Source organism: Staurois parvus, unplaced genomic scaffold (genome assembly GCF_062004578.1).
Source record: "Staurois parvus isolate SC_StPar_1 unplaced genomic scaffold, SC_StPar_1.0 ptg000021l, whole genome shotgun sequence".
In the NCBI taxonomy this organism is placed as follows: domain Eukaryota; kingdom Metazoa; phylum Chordata; class Amphibia; order Anura; family Ranidae; genus Staurois; species Staurois parvus.
Window position 1 is genome coordinate 6,280,734 of NW_028317817.1, and position 25,372 is coordinate 6,306,105.

The following is a 25,372-nucleotide window of genomic DNA, read 5'->3' on the forward strand; positions in this document are numbered from 1 at the left end:
AAAAGGGAGGAAAGAAAGCAAATTCGACATAATGTCACACAAACCTCCAAAAATGGGCTGGACAAAAGTATTGGCACCCTTTCACAACTGCGGATAAATAAGAATGTTACAAGCATGTGATGCTCCTGTAAACTCACCTGGGGCAAGTAACAGGTGTGGGCAATATAGAAATCACACCTGAAAGCAGATAAAAAGGAGAGACGTTCACTTAACCTTTGCATTGTGTGTCTGTCTGTGCCACACTAAGCATGGACAACAGAAAGAGGAGACGAGAACTGTCTGAGGACCTGAGAACCAAAATTGTGGCAAAATATCAACAATCTCAAGGTTACAAGTCCATCTCCAGAGAACTAGATTTGCCTTTGTCCACAGTGCGCAACATTATCAAGAAGTTTGCAACCCATGGCACTGTAGCTAATCTCCCTGGTCGTGGACGGATGAGGAAAATTGATGAAAGATTGCAACGCAGAATAGTCCGGATGGTGGATAAGCAGCCCCAAACATGTTCCAAAGACATTCAAGCTGTCCTGCAGGCTCAGGGAGCATCAGTGTCAGCGCGAACTATCCGTCGACATTTAAATGAAATGAAACGCTATGGCAGGAGACCCAGGAGGACCCCACTGCTGACACAGAGACATAAAAAAGCAAGACTACAGTTTGCCAAAATGTACTTGAGTAAGCCAAAAGCCTTCTGGGAAAACGTCTTGTGGACAGATGAGACCAAGATAGAGCTTTTCGGTAAAGCACATCATTCTACTGTTTACCGAAAACGGAATGAGGCCTACAAAGAACAAAACACAGTACCTACGGTAAAATATGGTGGAGGTTCAATGATGTTTTGGGGTTGTTTTGCTGCCTCTGGCACTGGGTGCCTTGACTGTGTGCAAGGCATCATGAAATCTGAGGATTACCAAAGGATTTTGGGTCGCACTGTAGGGCCCAGTGTCAGAAAGCTGGGTTTGCGTCCAAGATCCTGGGTCTTCCAGCAGGACAATGACCCCAAACATACGTCAAAAAGCACTCAGAAATGGATGGCAAAGAAGCGCTGGAGAGTTCTGAAGTGGCCAGCAATGAGCCCAGATCTAAATCCCATTGAACACCTGTGGAGAGATCTTAAAATTGCTGTTGGGAAAAGGTGTCCTTCCAATAAGAGAGACCTGGAGCTGTTTGCAAAGGAAGAGTGGTCCAAAATTCCGGGTGAGAGGTGTCAGAAGCTTATTGATGGTTATAGGAAGCGACTGATTTCAGTTATGTTTTCCAAAGGGTGTGCAACCAAATATTAAGTTAAGGGTGCCAATACTTTTGTCCAGCCCATTTTTGGGGTTTTGTGTGACATTATGTCATATTTGCTTTTCTGCCTCTGTTTTATATTTGTTCCAATACATACAAAGGGAATAAACATGTGTATAGCAAAACATGTGTTAATGCAATACCTTTTTTGTGTGAAATACTTGATTTTCAGGAAAAATATCAAGGGTGCCAACAATTTCGGCCATGACTGTATATGCAAGTAATAAACATTATGTAATCACTCCGGAAGATTTACCCTTCTTCCTGACCAGGCCATTTTTTTGTTATACTGCACTGCGTTACTTTAACTGACAACTGCACGGTCATGCAACACTGTACAAAAATTTAATTTATATAATTTTTTCACACAAAGATTTCTTTTGGCAGTATTTGATCTCCACTGTTTATTTTTTTTTTTACACAATAAACAAAAAAAAAATGAAAATTTTGAAAGGAAAACAATATTTTTTTTTGCTATAAAAGATATCCAACAAAAAAAAGTTTATATGAATTGGCTTGCGTGAAAATGATGAGTGTCTACAAATTACATCATATATACTTGACTTTTTTTTATAATAATAATGGCATCAATCAGCCACTTATAAAGAGACTGTGACAATACGGCGGGCATTCTGACACTAAGTGACACTGACTAACTGCCACTGACATGACCAGTGACACTAATACAGTGATCAGTGCTAATAAAATGTGCTGACACTGTACTAATGACACTGGGCAGGAAGGTGTTAATATCTGGGGCAATCGACAGGTTAACCGCATGCCTAACTATGTGTAATGTGTTGACTGTGTGCTGTTTTACTAGGGGATGTGACAGTTTTTGTCTCGTTGCAAAGCAAGAGGACACAGAGGGGTTTATTTACTAAAGCTGGAGAGTCCAAAATCAGACTCCCTTCTGCATAGAAACCAATCAGCTTCTAACCTCAGCTTGTTCAATGAAGCTTTGGCAATGAAACCTGGAAGCTGATTGGTTTCTATGCAGAAGGGAGTCTGATTTTGGACTCTCCAGCTTTAGTAAATAAACCCCAAACTGTCACATCCCTGCTGTCAGCAGAGAGATCTGTGTTGTTTACCAACACAGATCTCTCTCCTGAAGCTAGCTCAGATTGGTGGGTCCCAGCCATAAATCACAGGACAGGGAGCCAATGGCAGCGCAGGTAGGCAGGAGCATATGTGTGCCCCCTACCTGGCAGAACAAAATCACATATATATACGTGATTTTGCACAGCCGGCCCACACCGTAGCAGTAAAGCTACAGTACAAGGTCAGCAACTGGGTGAAGTATACTCAAATGGTAACATAAAGTTACATTAATAGCCTTGCAAGGTAGACACAGTAAGTAAAGAAATGTTGCTGAAAATGTTGCTCCAGTTCCTTTTCAGATGATTTTGCTAAAGTTCTGAACAGAAGTTCAAACCCTATTGAAGTCAATGGAAGCTGAATCTTTAAAATCAGTTCTGACAAGTTTCAAGGCTAATAGTCAAGAGATTTCTAAACAAGAGGGTATGGGGAGCTGAAAACTGCCCTAGGAGCCATGTGCCAATGCAATTTTTAAACAATTTTTGGCAGATGGAAGAGAGCAGCTCTTTTAATAATGCTTAAAATAAAACTTAAAAAAATGCACAATTGTATTTAGACAAATATTCTTGGTGGATGCCCTAAAACTGGCTCTGAGGTTGTGCACCTGTACACTGTATGTACTTGTACCTGTACTATAACAAAAGTGACATTTACAAAGAAAATACCATTTAAATTACTGGTAAATGACATTTCCCCGCCAGCTTGTTTTTCTTTGTAAAAACACATGTCCCTCTTCAAAAGTACATGCCAGACCATTAAGAGCCTGGTATGTGTTGCCGCTGCTTCATTTTCCAGATGCAGGCAACAGAGTGTGTTGATTTTGTTAATGCATTTCTTCTAAAATCTGTTACTGAACAAACATCTTTGACAATTCTTTAAATGTATTAAAACTGAGCTTTCTTCCAAATTGCCCTTCTGCTGCTGCTTTGGAGTCTAGAGCCATGTTATACATTAGGCATCTTTATATCTGGATGAAGTATTGGGCAATTACTGAATTCTGAATGCCACGTATTTGGGAAAATCTTCCTTACATAATTTCCGATACTTACATTCCTGTCAACCTATATCACATTTTTTTTCTGGTAGTTTAATTTTTTTTAGATAAAATGTCCTGAAATGCTGAATTGGATGTTTAGACTCTCCAGATGTAGAATAATAAGCATGACATTTATAATGCTTTATAGCTTACTATTGGTACTTTAATTTATCTTCCAAGTTTACCACATTTTGTTTTGCATCTCAACATATTTATAGCATCAATTTACAGCCACCAAGGGAATGCTTAAAATATATAATAGCTGTGCAACTGGCGCTATAATTTTTGTACCACCCTGCCACCCTACATTTAAGCTAAATTATGCCACTTGCTTTCACTGTGAAAAGATCCTTACATGAACTTTTTACCTCTTCCTTTGAATACTGATTGCATTTTAAAAGGAATTTTGGCCGAAACTCTACCCATTTGCTGAGATGTCCAGAAACTATCTACACGTGGATCAGTTTAGAAAGATTTTGTTGAATGCTAAAGAACTGCAAAGTTATTTTGGAAATGAAAGAATATCCTTGTTAACTTTCAGAACAAACTAAAACAAAATAAGCCCTGCATTAAACGAACATGCAAGGCACCTCATCTACTAAGCTCACTAGCAGGTAGTCATGTAGATGCCAGAAATTTTTGTGTCACTTCATTTCAGATGCATTCATTCATTGAAGAATTTTGTTTTCAACATTATGTTGACCCGATTTGTTTTTGGACATTATTTTGTATCTTCAGCATTTGTTTCGGATATTCGTTGGTCTGGGTGGATTCAGAAAATGTTGCAGTTTTTTTCCAGAAGATTGTTATATATTTGATATATTATCGAGTTGGACATATTCGAATTAGAAAGATTCTGTATTTCTAAAAGATGGTCCAGCCCACCAAGAAAAGTGACATGAGCTGATTGGACTATATCGACTAGCATCATGTGCATCCAAATTAACAAATTAAATTAAATTCGGATCCATTCATTATCCAAGTTCAAATTATCAAACAAGTCTGAAATTTCCCCATGGCCTCAAACTATTATTGCATCATGTGGTGTCATACAAATGAAACTTTTTTTTTCAGATTCATTGTCATTCGGTACTGTATACATTCCTAGATTCATATACATCTGAATCTCCAAAAATGAAATTTGCACCCGAAAAGCAAATAAAAACTAAACTAATTGCACTTGTCTACTAGCAGGTAACATTTGTGAAGCAATGCTCATATTCTCTTGCAATTTGATGCAGTTTTCAGTGCACTCATGGACATACTGTATATATTACACGAGAAATCGCTTTCAGCTGAAAGATGCAGCTCTAGATGTTAGCTATGTGATTAATATGTGAAGGAAAAATTCAGTAAATAATTGTTCATTTAGCTGATTTTCCAGAAAAAGCTATTTAAAGTGAAAACCCAGTCTTGCTAAGAAAAGAATCCCCCGCAGGCGAGCAATGAAAAGGTTTTTATTGCAGATTCTTACCTTTTTCTTTTCTGACATAACTTGTATTTATGTTTTACCATGTCCTTTCAGAAACTGCTAAATGTGGGGGTCTTTCTTTACTATTACTACTTCAGCAATCCCAGCATTGCAATAAAAAAGGAACATCAACTGCTTTCCTTTTAGCTGTGAAGAATCTTAGAACATACAGTATCTTAGCTACCATATCCTAAGTCTAGTATGCTGCAATAAATGCTATTTTTGTTCTTGGGTTTAGTTGTACTTTAATTATAGCAATAATCAGTAGCAGTAAAATGCATGAAAAAGCAACTTTTAGCTCAATAAACTAATAGGTTTGGTGTTGTTTTTTTCCTGTAATGTCAGTAAAGCTAGATTTTTCAATGATTTATAAAAGCAGCAACGATCATGTCCATCATTTGGTTTTCCAACTACTTGTACATAAAAATATGCTGTTGCTCACCTAAAACACTCATACGTAACTTTCGGATCCACTGCTGATATAGACGCAACTACTAAACATGAGCTTCTGTATCACTTCGTCTTCACAAATACCTAGCACAGAATACCCTGTACAGCTTGCCTCCTGCACAGTCCACATCATACCAGCTCCACACAGCTTATTCTGGCCAAAGCGCAGCTCCATGGATTGCTCCAGAAGGGGAGCTGCTTGCTCCTGAGAGGAACATAGCAACCCCTCTTCTTTCTCCTCAGACCCTCAGAGGAATATGTCTAGGGGGAGCATGCTAGGATCATAGAGGCAGTGGCAAGTCTACTGCACCCTACAATCACAGTGTCAGTGGAAGCAAGAAATCACTGCTCAGAAAAATACAAGTCCTGAAGGAAATCGGTGCATCTGATCATTAAAGAATAAACTCTTGAAAATGCAAACAATAGTGACTGATCTAGATAAACGTACATTACCCTGCATGATGAGGTAGATAATCTGCAAAATCATTCAAGGTGGAGCAATTTGCAGATCATTGGGCTACATGAATATTACAATCCATAAGCCCCAAAGAAAATGTGCATCATACACAGATCCACATCTTTGAAATGCACACATCCCTTTTGTGTTGTTGAAAGGGCAGACACAAGCTCAGTGCTCCACAACCTGATAGGAAAACTCATAAACCTGTTATTGTAAAATATTTGAATTATACTGATAAACCATATTCCATTCATATTCCAGTGCTTCTACACGTTCTGAAACCTTGGAAATGGATGCTTGTGATCTTGTTATCTTTGTGGATCACCCAGCAAAGGTTATGTGGAAACAATAAGCTTCCAGTAAGGTCTTCAGAACGGTCCACCAGAAACAATCTAATTCACCTTAGCTAGCCCTGACAATCTCCTCTTTGTGACGAAGAATGATCAGAAACAACATTTTCAGGATTCCATGTCAGCACTACCATTCCTGGACCTCATGGAAGAGTTAGATCACAACTGTACACCTTCTCCCCAACCACTATGCTCCCCTCATAAGGGGAAGAAGAGTAGACATCCACCATAACTATCTTAATGCAGCAGACCAGTCTTAGCTGATTACACTATTTTTCTGATATCCACTGTGCATTGTGGACTCTGATAAGTATAATATCATTGTATGTGCATACCAGTACTTTCTAAAAACACTCTAACTTTGTATTGAACTGTGGTTTATAATGATGATTGACTACCAACAGGGGTTACTGTCACAGGATATCACCTGGTTTATTAAGAGAATATAATATGATCTTTAGGAGATGCACTGTTGTTAGGCCATTGTTTTTGCTGTCCTATGACCTTGTGTACATACCCAACCAATCCTATGTAAGAGAAAAGTAAAGTCACATCTCTATTATACTTGTTTTTTTTAACTGTACACATTATCTGAGTGTACAGTCTGTTTGTGGTACTGGTTTATGTCTTTTTATGCAAAGGTTTCTTGTCTCCAATCACCCAGGTGCCTTTAATTATACCCATTCCCTATCATACATTCAGTGCCGTGTAGCAGTAAGAACATTTTATTGCAAATCTATGAACACCACTTTCATCTACTTCACACAACCAAGAACACTATTTTTGTGGGTACTATTAAAACCTTCACTTCCTTAAAAGGAGGCCTATACCCCTCCCTTTCATGTTAGCTTTTAAAGTGAAAATAGTTCCATGGAATATTAAGGGATTGAGATTCTTAGAAAAAAGAGGAGCAAAGTTTTGACATACAGTAGGGCTGCTGCAGGAAGTCACAACAGCAGATATCCCCATCATGCATAAGCTCTGTGTGGGGAAATTGATTGAATTTCCACCAGATAGGAGAAAAGTGGGTGTTAATATACTTTTAAATAAAAGCTTAAACTACCATCTAAAATCTTACCCATCAAATACATCTAAGCTTAAGCCCCCACACCATCCCCCTAGCAGACATGAATTTAGTTCTGAGATTACATGATTCATGGAGGCTTACACACCCAACAGACATAGAATTTACCTATTATTTACAAGTCCATGACTATCTGGCCAGACTAGACTATCTATTCAGTACAGACTCTTTGCTAGCCCTACTGAATGAATCCATGATCTATGACAATGTCAGCAGTGATCATGCTTCAGTATCACTTACACCCAGGGACACCCTCAGATCTCCCATGCTGTCCAGTGGTGATTCCCCTTATCCTTGGCCTCCAATGAAGACTTTCAAAGTACTATAAAAACACCTGGTTATAATATGTCAATTATAACCCCAATCTCTTGGGAAGCAGGAAAATCCAATATGAGAGGAAAATAATGTCATATGTGCCAACATACAAGAAACACACCCTACAGTACTAGCAAAGCCCTAAGAGCAGCACAACTAAAACATATTTATTCTATGACAGCAATACACAAACATTAAAGGGAAAAGAACGTTTTGGCTATGTATCCATATATATAAGCAAACTGAACAATCCTACAGGTACCTCCTATACCAGAATTAAGGCAGTAATGTAGGGGAGCTTTTAGCCAGGCTAGTTAGGAGTCCTACACACTGACTCATATAAACACTCTTATTGACCCCTTATGAAGTTAGTTTCTACGTCCACTAAAATCAACCAAGTTTTGTAGCTATTTTAGAGCACTATCTACACAACAGAGTCTATAAATGCACAAGTTGCTTCAGATTTTCTCTGCCAGCTACTTCTACTCACATTTTCCCATGGGCTCTAAAATTAACATTGCAAAAATTTCCATCACTTCCTCAGATCTAGCTGGGCCAAGGTCCTTGGACCAATTGCCTTTAACTCCAAGACCTTGTTATTGTAGCACTATCCCCTTAGGAGGTTCTGAGTTTTGGGTCCCCCTATAGTCCTGCACAGTCAGGCGATACGCATTTCCACACAGGCTAGAATCCAGAGTCAGAGATCAGTCCTTGAGCTTGGTTTTGTTATTTTTATTTAGGGGATTTAAACTGGAATAGGGTTACAGGTGCACAAGATGCCCAAGGAAACTGATGAACTGAGAACAACTTCATGAAACTATTTATAAGCCTTCACTGCAGCACAGTCTCTGTTGGAGAGGTAGCCAGCATATCCTAATGTACTACCCCAGCCCCTATTTGGAACTCTTCTTCCTTCACCCAGCAATCTGAAGGCATTCCTGAACAGGGGATCTGGTACCTGTTCCTTTATTTTTTTTTTATTATTTTTTTTTTATATATATAATTTATTTATTTATACATTATATATATAATTTTTTTTAATATATATTTTTCTTGTTCAAACAATTTTATTAACAATAAATCAGAGTGAGACAAACAAAGAGACATTGCTAATGTACATTGGACATTGAAATGGCAATAGAACATGAAGAAAAAAACAAAACAAAATGAAAGAGAGTCATAGTACAGTTATCCATGCATTACTAGCGGAAACAGGTAGGTAGTAGTTGACAACAACAAAAGACATTATTGTTCCAGCCAATCAAAGTGATGTCTCCCAAATGCGTTGAAGAAATAGGGGGAAGTTTAAAGGGGGGTCAGACAGGGGTGGGGGGTGGGGTGGGGGGAAGAGGAACAGCAACAATTGACTCCATGAGCGTTTGGCATGTGTACAATAACTCCTACATATTGTGTACAAAGGACCAATGACAGTATCTGTAGCGCATAATACACAAATCAGGGGAGAAGAAGTGATTCGTCAAAATTAGGCGGGAGGAAGCACTCTACCCAGGGGCTCCATATACGCAAGAATTTAGGAATCGTGTCGAGAATTGTGGCTTCCACCTTTGCATGTATCATGGCTTGCGTTACTCTGGTTTTGACGGCCGCAACACTTAGGGTGGGGGATTTCCAGGATTTCGCTATAACCTGTTTAGCCGCAGTCGTAACTTGCATGATGAGCTTAAATTGTGAATTGGAGATGCCAGGGGGGCAATGGTTGAGTAGGGCGGTCATTGGGTCGGATTGTAGGGTAGTAGTGCTAAGTGTAGATAACATGGCGAAAATTTCATCCCAAAAGATTCGGGCTATTGGGCAGTCCCACCATATATGGTAATGTGTTCCTATGTCTGTACAGCCTCTAAAACAGTTGGGTGAGTAATTAGGGGTAAATTTTGCGATTCTCGCCGGGACCAAGTACCAGCGGGTTAAGACTTTATAATTCGTTTCCAATGCTATGATGTTCTGTGAGGATGATTTTGTGTTGGCCCAAATATGGTCCCATTCAGACGGATCAAATTCCTTACCTAGATCTACTTCCCACTTGTGGGTATACAGAGGGGGGGACGCGGTAATCGAGGTAGTAAAGAGTGAATATAAGCAGGAGATAAGCCCACGTCTATGAGGATCTTTGTTGCACGCTCGTTCAAAGATAGACATGGTGTCTGGTCGGTTGATTATTGTGGTGTAGGGGGCGTAAAAGTGTTGTAGCTGCAGGTACCGAAATATCTCGGAGGCTGGGAGGCCATGCGTTTCCCGCAGCGAGGCAAAGGATTTAAACTTATTCCTCTGTAGGAAGTGATGTGTACGGAATAAATTAGCAGAGGACCAGGCTTTGAATAAAAGGGGTGTCTGCCAGGCCGGGGGAAAAGCTGGGTTTTGCAGGAACGAGAGCATAGGATTATGTGGAGATTGGAGGAGATATCGGGTTTTCAATTTGCCCCACAAGGATAGGAAGTGAGAGGTGATGGGGTTGGATATAGTGCGACGGTCTATTGGTCTCAACCAGAGCAAGTTAGCTGTGGATAAGGGGTCACATTCAATAGATTCAAGCACAACCCATTGAGGGATTTCAAAAGTTGCATGATATTTAGGTAACTGGGATAAGTGCGCTGCTAGATAGTATTTGCTAAGATCGGGTAGGCCTAGACCTCCGCTGAGCTTAGGGAGATAGAGGGTGGAGCGAGGTATACGAGGGCGAGTATTGCCCCAAACATAGGAAAAGATGCGACGCTGCAATGTGCGCAGGTAATGAGGGGGGACTGGGACTGGGAGGACTCTAAACAGATATAGAATTTTTTGGAGGATTGACATCTTAACAACTGCTATTCTGCCTAGCCATGCGAGGGGAAGGGAAGACCATTTGGTCAGAAGGGCAGAAAGGTGGCTTAGCATTGGAAGATAATTAGCTGCGTAAAGGTCTGATAGCTTAGGAGTCAGTTTGATTCCCAAGAAAGGGATATGGCACTGTGACCAAGGAAATGGTAAAATCTGCTTCAAGTGTGCCAATTCTATTGGGGGGAGAGAAATGTTGAGTGCTGTTGATTTATTAGGGTTTATTATTAGGCCTGAGAGCTCACCAAACTTCTCGAGAAGCCGGAGTAAGGAAGGCGAGGAAGTCAATGGAGTCGTGAGAAAGAGCAAGACATCATCCGCAAAGAGACATAACTTATGATGTGTGCCCCCTATTTCGAGTCCCTTAACATCCGGATTAGCTCTGATTAAGAGGGCTAGGGGCTCTATAGCCAGGGCAAAGAGCAGGGGGGACAGAGGACAGCCCTGTCTCGTGCCTCTAGATATCGAGAACTGAGCTGACCTGTGCCCCAGATACCTAATTCTGGCTGAAGGCTCTTGATACAGCGAGAAGATCCAGGTTAAGAAGTTTGAGCCAAAACCCGAAACGGTGCAAAATATAGTTGAGGTATGGCCATGAGACGGTATCAAATGCTTTCCGGATATCTAGGGAGAGGAAACAGGCAGGAATATTACGAGACCTGGCTAAGTTAGCTAAAAGAGATGCACGCCTGATGTTATCTCCTGCTTGTCTAGTTGGGATAAAGCCCACTTGGTCGTTATGAATTAGAGAACCAAAACACAAGGTAAGACGCAAAGAGAGGATTTTTGCTAACAACTTGATATCAATGTTAAGGAGAGAGATTGGCCTATAATTGGACCACTGCGTGTCATCAGAATTCGGCTTTGGGATCATTGAGATGTTCGCTTGCACTGTTTCATGGTTGAAGGTTTGGCCTGATAGTAAAGCGTTAAAAGCGTTAGTAAGGATGGGAGTGAGAAGATGAGCAAATTTCCTATAATAGGTAGCCGAGAAGCCATCTGGTCCTGGGCGTTTCCGTAATTTTAGATTTTTAATAGCGTCTAGGGTTTCGGCAGGGGAGATAGGTCGCTCAAGCGTCGACAACTGGCACTCTGAGAGTTTCGGAAAGGAAATGGAGGTGAGAAGCATATCAGCTTGTGCGGGGTCAAAAGGTGTGGAAGAGGAGTAGAGCTGTGACAAGTGGTTATGGAAGGTCTGTAGAATATGTTCTGGGTTACTGGTAAGGTTGCCAGAGGAGGTACGAATCCGGATAGGTTTAGTGAGTTGGTCGAGCTTACGAAGAGAGAGGGCGAGGAATGTATTGGGTTTATTCGCCCTAGTATAATATTTATGTCTAGATCTACGAAGTGAGAGTTCAGCTTGATCTGTGAGAAAGCGATCTAGAGCCAATCTAGATCGTTCCAAGGCTTCACGATTGGTCGGCGTAGGAGCCGTCTGAAAGGTTTGAAGGGAACGATCATAGGTTTGCTCCAGTAAAAGACGTTGTTGCCTTTTGGTTTTATTTAAGAAGGATGCTTTACTAATGCAGAACCCTCGTAATACTGGTTTATGCGCTTCCCATAGCAGGAGAGGGGATATATCGGGCGACTGATTAAGAGTGAAATAGTCTTTTAATGCTGCTTCGATTTCAAGACAGTGTGCTGGGTTTGCAAGCAGGTTATCATTAATGATCCAAGAGGATTCAGTGGGGGATGTAGCTAACGAGGCCATAGCCGTGAGTACGGCGCAATGGTCAGACCAGGGGATTGGAATTATTTCAGAGGTCAGAAGCCGAGAGGAAGAGGCGGTGGTAATGAAAATATGGTCTATTCTGGAGAATGACTGGTGAGGATGAGAATAGAAGGTGTATTGGCGTTTAGTCGGATTAAGTTCCCGCCATGTGTCTATCAAAGAATAACGTTGTAGAATAGCTTGGAAGGTTAGTTTAGGGGCAGGGATGGGGGATGGTTGAGGAGATTTGTCGAGAAAGGGATATATTACTCTGTTAGAGTCTCCGCTAACAATTAAAGTTCCGCGCTTATGATGGTCTATAACCGATAGTAGGTGGGAGAGGAATGGCAAGGGGTCTTGGTTTGGGGCATAGTATGCAACAATGGTAACATCCACATCTAGGAGTTGCCCTACTAACAGGAGGTAATGACCCTCTGGGTCCTTGATTTCGGTGCATAGCGTGAAAGGTGTTGTGCGATGGAAAGCAATCAGTACCCCCCTGCGTTTGGTGGTGGCAGAGGCTGTATAGACCTGAGGATATCGAGGACTATAAAACTTAGGAGTGGAATTGGGAGTGAAGTGTGTTTCCTGTAAACAGACTACGTGAGCTTTAAGTGTTGCAAAGGTTCGGAAAGCCTTATTCCGTTTCTGTGGAATGTTGAGACCCTGTACATTCAGGGTAAGGATATTTAACGAGCCCATGGATAAAGTGCATAGTGGTTTGAATAGCAGGGCACTCTCACTCGGGATGTTGCCTGACAATTACTGTTGGGGATGAGAGCATTACGGAGTGTGTTGCGCAAAGTCATGGAGTCATGTTGAAAGGAAGGAGGGGGGGTACGGTTGAAGACAGGTAACAGGAAAGAAGGGGTGTAATAGGCCATTAGTGGCCAAAAAGGTGGGTTCCCAAGGACACCCTGAGTAGGGTGGGCCAGGGAACAATAGTAGCCCTAGGGTAGAGTGTGCAGGTACGCGGACCGCGAGGATGACGGCAATGTAATTAACAAACGGTGGCAAGGTCCCGGTAAAAAACAAAAACACAGGAACATAAAAAGAACATTCAACATTCAAGAAAATCAAGGATCCTGGACTCAGGCGGCGCCAATAGTGCTGGTGAGACAACATTGGCGCAGGGGTGTAGCATCCCATGTCGCCAGAGTCCAGGATCCCAAATATAAGCTACAATGTAGCACCGAAGGGGGGTGAAGAACAATCCCCGGTTAGGGGGGCAACCAAAATTCAACAAGTAGAGGGAGAAAGGATAACAACGGTATTTACCGCCTTGGTAACCAAACGAGTACACCGTATGGTGTGTGTGGCATAAAAAGGGGGGGGGAAAGAGAAGAATAGATGTAGGACTGCGTTCAGTCCATGGTATCTTGTGAGGTTAATCCTGGAGACGAAAAACGCCCTCTCTTGTGGAAATTGAATTGACCTTCAGTTGTACGTGCGGGGAGGGACTTCCGCGGCGAGCAGGATGTGAACCTCCGCTTGGCGCTTTCTGAAGGCGTCGCTGGGGGATGTAGTTGCAGGACCCGTAGGGTGTCCAAAAGATCTTCTGGAGTTTTGCAGGTGAAATCTTGGGACTGGTATCGGAATCGCACTGCGAAAGGGAAGCTCCACCTATATTGTATAGCGTGTTGTTGAAGCACCTGAAGATGGGGTTTCATAGCCCTGCGCTTGGAGATTGTTGTGGGGCATAGATCTTGGAATAATTGGTAGGGATGACCTTGGAATTGTAGAGATTCCGCGTTACGGGCAGCGTGTAGGAGTTGCTCCTTAGTACGAAAAAAGTGGAGCTTGGCAATAATATCGCGTGGTGGACCATCTGCGCGACGTGGCGCTAACGCCCTGTGGACTCTATCCAATTCCAATCTGTCGATTGGGATAGCCGGGCAAGCTCTTGGAACAGAGCAGTTATCGTGGATTGGACATCGACGATCGTTTCTGGAAGGCCACGGATACGTAGGTTTGAGCGCCGCGCTCGGTTTTCAAAGTCCTCCAGTCGTGTTAATAGTGTTGCGTTTTCGTCACGCAGAAGATCAAGGTCAGCCGTGTGTGTCTGAAGCGAGTTGTCAAGACCATCTACCCTCTGTTCTAGGTCCGCTGTGCGTTGTCCTAGCTCACGGATTTCTCTAGATAGCGTGGCAGTGATGCGGTCTGAGGTTTGCTTCAGAGCTTTGTGTAGCATTTTTTCAAAGCGTGATAAGAGGTCAGGAGGTGTAAGGTCAGGCGTCAGGGCTTGTGTAGGGACATCCGTATCAATGTCAGACTCACCCTCAGACGTGCAGGGATGGCTGGGCTGCGGGACCTGTAGAGCTGCATATGCCCCCGCTGCATGCTTGCTTCCACGTGCTGGGGCGGTGGCCATTTTGGTGGAGGTCTTTGCCAGGGCCTCTTTGATGGTTTTAGTTGATGGGGGTACCTGGTGCCGGGGTGCCCCTTTAACCATTATGCTGCTTGTCAGGACGGGGGGGGCTGTTATAGTGAATTCAGCCCCCCCAGCTCTCTCCCTCTTCAGCCTGTGTGCGGTGGTGAGCTGTGTGCTGAGGTGAGCTGTGTGCAGCAGTGGGCGGGCCTGTGCACAGCTCTCAGCAGGGATCGAGTCCTCGGTCAGAATACACTGACCTGGAGTGGAGAATCCACCGCAGACCCGGGCGGATCAGACTCCGGGATGGTTGCCCGGGGGACCGGATCCCCCCAGAGTGTTTCGCGGGCTGGGACCCGCCGCTTCTGGGTGCCGTCACCCGACGGGAAAGCGGAGCCTCATCGGGACATGTCCGTCCCGCCGGCCGCGCATGCGCACTTCCTGGTACCTGTTCCTTTAAAAAGGTGACAGTCCCAAGTAGGTAGCGAATATGGTGTCCCACCAGAATGCTCCTTCCCCTATCCACCCAGGGGGTGCAGGGATACTCACTCAGTCCTCTCCTGTATGATGAGTTGGTGGCTGCTACCAGGCCTTTTAGCTGGGTCGCTTCTTCCCTGCTGTACAGGTTGTTCTCGCTCTGGGGGCCAGTGATGGATGGTGGAAGTAGGGCAGAGAATGGTTTCAGTAGAGCAGCGAATGGTGTCATTAGGGCAGAGAATGGTGTCAGTAGGGCAGTGGAAGGTGTCAGTAGGGCAGAGAATGGTGGGTGTCAGTAGAGCAGTGGATGGTGTCAGTAGAGTAGTGGATGGTGTCAGTAGAGCAGTGGACAGTGTCAGTAGAGCAGAGGATGGTGCCAGTAGGGCAGTGGATGGTGTCAGTAGGGCAGTGGATGGTGTCAGTAGGGTAGTGGATGATGTCAGTAGAGCAGTTGATGTGTCAAATACTTTGTATGTGTGTTACTATGATGTAAGTTATGTATTAGTGTAAGAACATGGCCATGCATCTTGTCACGTTAAATGTTATTCTGACATGATAAGGACTGTGTTGTAACTTGAAAAACAAAAAACTTACAAAGAATGAAAAAACACACCCATTTTCTGACAGCTGACTTATACACTGACTTATTCAAAAAAAAGTCTACATTCATTGTATACCTGAAAAGGATTTCTTAGAGGATCATGGCCAGACATTAATTTGTGTTTGTATATATTAGGCCATTGTATTTTCAAGAATATTTATGCATTGAGAATATACTGTATTATTATTATTATTATTATTATTATTATTATTAATAATTTTAGGAACGTTTAATAAATGTTTTTGAATTTATTCTATAATTAGAGAAATAATCAAATTTGGAATAAATTATAAAATATGCATCAGTACTTCTTGAGACCATGAACGCATTTGTATGCAATAATTAAGGCGTTGTAAGCTTTTTTTAGCTGTAGAGTGGTGCTGACTTACTACTGCAGATCAACAAGAACAGCAAAAAAATCATTACGGCAGACTTCGAATGCAGATTTGCATGAGAGTGCAGATGCATGCACACACAGCTATTAAGATCCTTGAACCTTTTTAGCTGATTATACACTGATGTTTAATGTGTACAGTGCAACACTAGTTTACCAAGCACTTCCAAGAACATCCAAATAAATTTGCTTTTGTGACTTCTGTTTCAAAAAGTGCATTAAGTATGTGTGCCAACATTTTACCTGCAAAAAAAATGTGACCTGCTTATTAAGTAATAAAATGCACATGCTTCAAGCAAAGCAACAGGTCTTACAACTCACACATTATACTAGAGCAAAAAAACAGCATACAGTATATGCATTTTAATTGTGACAGGTTTTTTTTCCAAATAATGATGCAATAATAAATAAATTTGAGATGGCAGTGAAAAAAAAAATTGCTGGCAATTTTTGTTTCTGAAATCTAGAACTAAATTTACTTTGCAACATTTTAAATGTATTATTATTAATAATAATAATAATACACATTCATCAGTTTCCATGGAGGAAGGGATACCTGGTCACAAATGAGAGTATTGATGGGTGCTAGACCTAAAATCACATACACACAATTCAAGTAACCTCTGTCTAGTCTACTGCACATTTGGGATTTAAAGATCAACTGTGTGAATAAAAGACAAAGCCATGTTCTATAGCAGGAATCTCTTTTTGTTGTCCTGTATAATAAAAATAGCTCTACAATAAAGTAGAAACATTTCAAATGCCTCACACTGTAACAAAAATGTATGACTGATAAAACTATCAGATTAAGTTGTCAGAAGTATATAAAGAAGAAATATACACCTAAAATTGAAACAATGATAAAAACACACATTTACATCTTAGGGGTACATTAAAGAAAATTAACACAAATTAACAACTCATTCAAAATAAATGGGCTGCCAATGCACCCTAATTTGCTTAATATTGCCCATGACCCTTCACAACACACTACCATAAGGCAATACATATGTGTTGCCTTAATGTATTGGAATGCCATTCAAAATGAACAAGCATTTGTGACTCTGACCTAAATGTGTTATAATAGCCTTATTAAGAAAAACGTGCAGTTCAGTAGGTTAAGAAACATAGTTGTCTAGCTGAGGATATAACATACACATAAGCATACTGCTCAAAACCGAGAGTTCTGTAGGTGCAAAAAATTCAGTTACTTGTGATTGACAGGCACAGCCATTTCAGCAATTTTAAGTACACAAAGTAAGGTTACTAGATCGCAGTTTACCATCCAGATATTTTGCAGCCTTTTGAAAGGACAGCCAAAGGTCCCTTATTTTCTTAACTCCCAGAGCTTAGCTGACAGAATTTTTCTTTAGGCATTATGCATAATACCAGCATTTAGTCCTGTGACCATGAATTATAAAGCACTTTGGTTACAATGTACTAGTCATTTAATTTAATAATTTCTGCTTTAATAACACCTCGGCAGTCTGTGTTGTCTTTTTTTCTATAACACTTTCATATTATCTTTTACTTCTGCTTTGCTATAATATTTCATATTGGCAGTGGGAGCGAAACAAATTAAAACAATAAATTAATATTAGAAATATAAATCAATGTTTTTGAATGCTTTGATTCAAGGGAATGTGTCAAGATTTAGGCTACACTCACACAGCTGATGATGTCTGTATGGCATGAACCGGCCGTTTCATTTCTTCCAAATGCTGAGTACAGACAGCCCATTGAAGTCTATTAGAAAGTCTGCTGCACTGACACAGCTACTTGTCTTAATGTGATAAGCATATGGGTAACCATCCCTGCTTGCACACTGTCTATGTTCGGGGCCGCTCTCCTGCACTTGCATGCTGGGGCGTATTTACCACAAGGCAAACAAGGCATTTTCCTAGGGCGGCATTTTTTAGGGAGGCAGCATTGCCCCCTGGAAGAGGAGACATATGCAGCATGGGGACCAGGTGGGATCCGAGAGCGGCTGTTGGCTGCTTGATGGTGTATGCAGAGCCCAACTGTTGTACCCGGGGATGTCCAAAGCTGTGAAGGCGAGTGTCTTTCACTCTGTTGCCCTGGGGTTGTGTGGTAGTGGAAGGCTCTCTTGGGTGGGGCAGAGGTGTCTTTGATCACTGTCAGGCTCTCTCCGCACGGGGGGGGGGGGTGGATGTCTGGTGTTGGTTGGTGCCAGGCTCTCTCTCTGCTGGGAAGGGGGGGTGTCCGATTTTTGTGTTGTCTAGGGCAGCACAAAACCTAAATACACCCCTGCTTGCATGCCTGTCACATTAGAATGTGCTGTTGTGTCTGTGCAGCCTCACATCTTAATAGACTTCAATGGGCTGCCTGCATGCAGCAACTGAACGTTACATATGCTACAAAAAACACCTTTTTCATGCTATGTGGGCATCGTCTCCCATATGAAGGAGGTCTTAAAAACTCAAATTCTGCTTCAAAAGACATTTTAAGTGTCCCTTTCCTAGCACATTGAAAAATATAAAAATAATTTCTGACTGCAGTACCCTGCAGTATCTTGAGCACTGTCCCCCACAGTCTCACTGCCCTGCAATCTAGCATTTTTTTTCAGTTTTCTTACCAATTTAATGATGCCTGAGGTCATTCAATTCACTTTTTGTAAGCCCAGGGCATTAAGAATCTGCCCTTGGGGGGTTTCATCAGGCTGATTTGGGCCTGGAGCAGAATTCTGCAGAGAGTATGGCCATATCATTACACTCTCTGCAGAAATTAGAATCTGCTCACTGCCAGAGGAAGAAGAAAAGGAGGAGGACTTGTAATACCATGAGATCTCTGTAAACCAAAGACATTAGGAAAAACGTTATGCATAAAAAGGGGGTGCTCCAAAGGGGAGTGAGAGGCAGGTAATGCTGGTGAAGGGGTGCTAGAGTTGAGCTTTAAAGCTAGGTGTTGCCATTTCTGATCTAATTTTGAAAGAAGTTTTAACTTCTTAGGGCAGCACAGTGGCTAAATGGTTAGCACTTCCACCTGGCAGCACTAGGTGTTATCTTCTATTAATGTAGGTCCACACAGAAACAGTCCATAAGACAAATCTGTTGTTTTATATCATGAAGGATGGATGAGTATATATTTAAAAAAATGTATTTTTCCCGCAGCAACTAGTCCAACAGTTCTTTTCTAGAGATATGCATTTATTCGGCCCAGAAACAATTCATAAATCAGGTACAAACAATGCAGATGACAGGGTATTTAGAATATTCCTGCAACCACCAGAAACCCTCAGAGGACTCACTTTCTCCTGTCACAACTTAACCAAAAGGAACTTCCCTAATATACACATTCTCCCAATTTAGTACAATGACAAGCACTCTGATGGGCCACTTTTAGGAGCCCCTTTGATCTTCTGGGTGACAGGTAATGCCTTTTGGGCTTGGGCAGCTGTAGTCATAATTCTAATCAAAGTTGTCTAGATATTTCCTAAACTACATTCTTTTATTATTAATTAGATAAACAAGTTACCCTTTGAAGAATGCTATTTACCATACTTAATACCCCTTTTCATGTTATTATATAGTAGATGTTGACCAAGCCCATTCAAATCTGAATGAGCTATCTGTATTTTATCACCCTTGCAAGTTTACAAATTACATCCTTTGAAATGTAACAACGTGGCCCCCAAGTGCCAAGGTGATATTGCATAAAATTGACATAGCAAAGAGTCCTTGGCTGTGCTTTTGTTGTGTAAAATACATCTAGCTCAGTCCTATGCTGGCCTGCTCAATAACGTGAGATGAGAACACGCCATATACTACAGTATGTGTGTATATATATACAGTATATATATATATATATATATATATATATATATATATATATATATAAAATTACAATATCCCTACACTAGGGTTCCAGCCACAGCACCACCTGCCTGGAGTTTGCATGTTCTCCCTGTGCCTGTCTGGTTTTCCTCTGGGTGCTTAAATTTCCTCCCACACTCCAAAGACCTGCTGGTAGGTTAATTGGCTCCTGTCTAAATTGGCCCTAATATGTGTATGAATGCAAGTTAGGGACCTTAGATGGTATGCCCCTTGGGGGTTAGGGACTGATGTGAATGTACAATATACTGTATATGTAAAGCACTAAAAACAATAAATAAAATAAAAATAAACTTCAATAGTTGCATACTTATTCTGGGTCAGTTATACTGTAAGTTGGAAAAAAAGAATGACGGTATTAGCTCTAACAACTTCAAAAAGACTTTGACAATGATAACTCTCATATTTCTATCCTAACAGATTACTGTTAAATATATTTTAGGCTTTGCAAATATAGAACAGCTCCAATTGTGTCCCCCAAATCTAGAAAAACATTTTTAAGTGACTTTACTTGCACTGTTTACCTTTCAAACAGAATGTCTAAACACACAATGCGAGATCCCAGATATTTTTTATGATTTCAAAAACAAATTCTAATTCTCAAACTCAAAAACTTTATGTAGATCTGTGATTGTTATGGATGATCTTAGGATTCATGTTTGGCCCCAAACTCTAGCTGTTCAAGATTCACAGAATAGGAGAATGAAATAGCTAGAACCTGAATCACCATGTTCTTCTCCCAGCAGTCATTAATACAGTGGCAGTTGTACTGCTAATCCAAAAATAAACGAAATGTCTGTACTTACACATTTGCAGCTCTGAACAAAACCATTGGCCTTATTCAACAAACAAGGAAGCAAGCACTAAGCACAGAGTAGTAACCCAAGGCAGCCAACTAGTACTTGCTTTTCAGAAGTTAAACCAGTACAGATGGGCAATGATTGGTTGCAAGAGTAAAAAAAGCTTTAAAAAGCTGAATATTAGAAGTGCTGTTATTTTGCTCACTCACCTCTCCATCTCTCGGCCACGGCCTTCCATTTTGTGTGTATTTGCTCTGATTTTGCCTCTTTTTCTGCCCTCCATCAGCAAATTTACACAGTAAAGGCTCCGGTGGAGCTGCAAAGACAAGACAACAGGATATATCGTTAAAATCCTCTACAAGACATGCTCCTGCCAGCAGTTCTCTGCCTCCTGCACAGCTCAAATCTTTTAAAGACAGATATCTTCTAGTTAAGATGTTTTACCTTTTCTATCCTGGGATTTTGGCAGCTTTTCTACAAGAGTTTGAAAAAAAAACAGTAAGAAGATAAAATCTTAAGAGAGATATGATGTTTTGAGGAAACCAAACAACAGTGTGAAAATAGTGAAATAAATAGAAGATTTGTACATGGTACTTTCTAGGAGCCTGCTCTATAATCGTGATGCTGTTTTGTGATAAGCATCTTCAAAACAAGGGAACTGATTTTCTCTTTCCTGTTTTCTCTTAGTACATATCTCTACTAGATCACTGAAATTAATTTTGTATCTCTATGAAAATGTATACCACAAAATTCTGAAGGTTGGGTCCAAGGAATGCAAAAAAAAAGCTAATTGCAGGGTGCATGCCAGGGGTGTTGCTAGGGTTTTAAAGACCCGTGTGACTTCTGGACACCTATCAAAGAATACAAACAGGAAAATCTTGAAGTGCACAGTAAGGCATGATCAGATTATAAGTTCAGTTTAAAATGGTGTGATTAAACACAAAACATATGTAAACCTTTAAGCCCAAATGCCATAGCTACTTTGATTGTCTGGTTTAATGGATGCCTGTCTTTTACAGTGCCTAATACAAAAAAAGAAATATCAAGAGCAATTGTCAACTTTAAAACATGGATTGTTATCAAATTAATCCAAAAATGTAGCTGGTGATAGGAATCCAAGTACTTAAAGGTCTAGCTCAATTAAAAAAAGGCTGGAATACCACTCAGTCATAGGAATACATGGTCCACAAAGAAAAGGATGGTGACAATTTCTGAAGAAAGGCTGTGCAGCACTGGGCTGTACCCAACAGTGCAGATTGATGGAATGGTAAGTATTCAACACGGCATACTGCCACTGGTGGGGTATGGGGATTTTTTTTTAAAGTACAAGTTTACAAAGAGTGAAAGGTTTGTATTTATTTCTATAAGCAAACCAAGGAAACAGGTGTCTTTTAAATCTTACTTCTCTCATGCACAATGTTTACCCATGTAGCACTATCCCCTTATGGATTGCTGATGAATAGTCCTGCATTGCCAAGCAGTTAATATTTTCCACACAAGCTTTTGTCCTTAGACAGAAATCAGGCCTTGAATGTTGGTTTTATTATTTTATTGAGGGTATTAAACTTGAATAGGGTAAGGGGTGTATAGGATGCCCAAGGGAACCAAAATCTGAGGAAGACTTCCTGAACTATTCACAGCTTCTTTTCTCTGACACAGTCTCTGTTGGAGTGCTAGCCTAGCAGCTCTAGTTGTACTACCCCTAACCCTAGATGAACTCCTCTTCACCCAGCAATCTGGAGACTTTCTTCTTGAGCAGGGGATATGGCTCCTGTTCCTGTAAGTGAGTAACAGTTACTAGCAGAGGTAATATGGTTTCCCTCCTTCCACTATCTGCCCAGGGGGTGCAGGTATACTCACTCAGATCATCTCCTGTACCGCTTGCAGAATGGCTGCTGCTACCAGGCCTATCATCTGGGTTTCTCCTTCCCTGCCATATAGGTGGGCCTCTCTCAGGGGGCCAGTGGGTCCTGCGTTTTCCTCCTTTCCAGCTCCAGGCTTGGAAGGGTTAATAGGTAACTAACTTTTGCTTAGTGCCTACTGTTTTATTTTATTCAAGATGTTCCCTTGGCATTTAAATGCTGTTATCTATGCACCCATTTTTCCGTGAGAAATTGCAGAAGTTATTATTCTGTTGCATTTTGTTATGAATAGCTATATAGTAGTTTACTGAAATCTTTTTACTGTATTCTGATTGGTGCTTTATGGAAATTGCCTGAAATATGCAGTGTTATCATTTATTACTTAAGGCCTAATCAATAATAAAGAAGTTGAATTTTGCTTCGCACATCTAGGTATTTGTGTCGCAGTGTTCCCAAAGTACTTCGAACTGTATGTCATTGTCTGCAGGAAGAAGGCCCTAAATTGATGTTCCTGACAAGGCTCACAGGCAGACCCCATCCCACTAGGCCACCTGGCAGCCTTCCACTTCAACCTCACATTTTCCTTTCTCCTTCTTCCACCCGACTCCAACACATTTAAGAGAGTCCAGCCCTTTCCCAAGTCTTCTGTTGGAGATTGGCCAAGTTCCCTCAAAAGTGCAGCAAACCACTCCTCAGATCCAACCACTGCCTCCAAAGCCCTCCTCCAAAAGCCTCAGAGCAGGGGAAATTATAGAGGGGCTGGCCTTAAGAGTCTCTCAGTCCGGACCAAAATTAGACCCCTTTGACTATTTCATCTGAGCTGCTAATCAGTTCCCCACTAGCCATCAGGGTCTAGCTCCCCCTAGCTACACCCAGAAATGATTTTCTTCAATTAAAGAGCAACTTAAATTTTGTTGAGAAAAAACAATTCCATCTGGGTGATAAATGTACATTACAAAGATTTTTAGAAAAAAACTTTATTCCTACCTGTTTCTGTTCTAAAGGAATAGCTCTTTGCTAGATTGTGTCTTGTGCAGGGCTGCTTCTGAATGGAAGTGACTAATTCTTTACAAGCAGCTGATGCACGTTTATTGTTCTGATGAGAAAAATTACAGTGTGTGCCTCTTTTTAGAACTGATTAACCCTTACGAAGTATCTCACCTAAAATAACATGGTTGTTGCAGAGAATGATTAAAACTTGACTAGTGCAGAGTTCTTCACCCAAGCAGAAAATGACATTTCTGGGGACGTTCTGTATAGCAACTTTGTACAGAACATCTCTAGGTTTCCATATACATTTATAGATAAACACAGCAGCTGCGGTTTGAAAAGGAAAGGTAATTTTAATAACATGAAATTACAATATAGCTAGTGTAGCAGTTGTTTATGTTATATTAATTTTTTTTTCCTATTTTTTTTTCTTAGGCCCCATGTACATGGGACGTTTCTGACTGATGGAAACTGACTGCTGGAAAAAGTAGATTAAAAAACGTATGTTTAGCCGCGTTTGCATAACACGTTTATGTGCGTTTATGCACTTTTGCGTTTAGAAGCGTTTTTTAAAGATAAGCACAGGAGAACCTCCCAAATGCCCAGAATGCACTGAAAAGTGGTATATTATTAACTATTTCAGACTGTTTCAGAGAAATACACACAGTAGAAGCAGACACAGCAGTATGTGTTGACATTAGCTAGGTGTGAGTTGCTTATTAACATTTCTTTTGTTTCCAAGGGTGGGAATGTGGCTGCTGGAGTGAGTCATTAAGGTCACCTTCATGAGGAATTTGACCTGTGAATGGTCATTAACATATCTTTTGTTTAAAAGGGTGGGAGAGGTCTGAGGTGTGAATCGGTCATTACAATGTGTGACAAGCTTGGTAGGAACATCCTGTGTTAAGTGTTTTGTCCATCTGAGCACCTTGAAAACTGTTTGCATGCATTTTTCTTGATGAAAAAAGTCTCTGGACAGCATTGGGAACTGGAAGAGTTGAAAAAAAAATTCAAACGCAAATGCTTATAAACGCGATTTGCCACGTTTAGATGTGTTTAGCCACGTTTACAAGCATTTTGCGTTTGAAACGCTGAAAACATCGACGTCTGAACGCAAGTTTATTGCATTCAAAAAGACAACTGTAAACTCAACTGCCTGTAAACGACTGTAAACGAAGATGTACATGGACACATAGGAAAACATTACGGTGAGTTCAGGGGCTGTTGAAAAAACGCTGAACAGCTCCTAAACGTGAGTTTAGAAGCTGCAGTGTACAAGAGCCTTTACTGGCTCGTTTACATCATGGTGTAGAGACATCAATTTTTGTGCAAGCGTTCTGCAAGGGCACAATAAAATAAATTTTTCTCTATGTACTCTGTTCACACCACAACCCTAGTATCGCATGTAGATTTTTTCTGTGGAAGAATCTGCAACATGTAAAACTCATTGAAGCATGCTTGAAAACTAATGTAAACTGATGTCTCTGTAAGTGAAATCTGAGCATCAGTTTTTGTGCATGTATGGTGTGAACGAGCCCTAAAAGCGGACTTACTCTTTAAGTGTTTTCATTGCCAAATATTAAATCTTAAACGCCCACTATTGGTGTTCAGCAAAAGCAGTTAAAATAGTCAGTTTTTGTACATATAGTATATTTATAACATAGTTAAAAATAATATGTATAGAAAGTGATAGCTGAAGTTAAGCTTTACATTTTTCAGTTGCTTACTCAAAGACCATTTAAAAATACATGTACATCTAAAACTACTCTCTCCACAGAATGACAGTGCTGCTGTGTAAGGGTCACCTTGTTAAAGGAAGCGTAAAAAGAATAGTTCTGCTGGCAAGATCAACAGACAATACGATTATGTTACAGGGGAGACAGAAAAAGAAAATTCTGCATTAATATTAATGACAGACTGCATTATGTACAA

The 25,372-nt window shown here is 41.0% G+C and overlaps 1 protein-coding gene across 2 annotated transcripts in view; it reads right to left on the reverse strand.

Moving 5' to 3' along the window:
• The window catches only part of RBMS3 (RNA binding motif single stranded interacting protein 3), a 751,114-nt gene that overhangs the window by 105,189 nt on the left and 620,553 nt on the right, over positions 1–25,372 (reverse strand). For both annotated transcript variants that reach the window (XM_089690799.1, XM_089690800.1), the window contains exon 7: positions 20,798–20,904. In XM_089690799.1, coding sequence (XP_089546925.1) covers positions 20,798–20,904 — 107 coding nt within the window. The remainder of the gene's footprint in view (positions 1–20,797; positions 20,905–25,372) is intronic.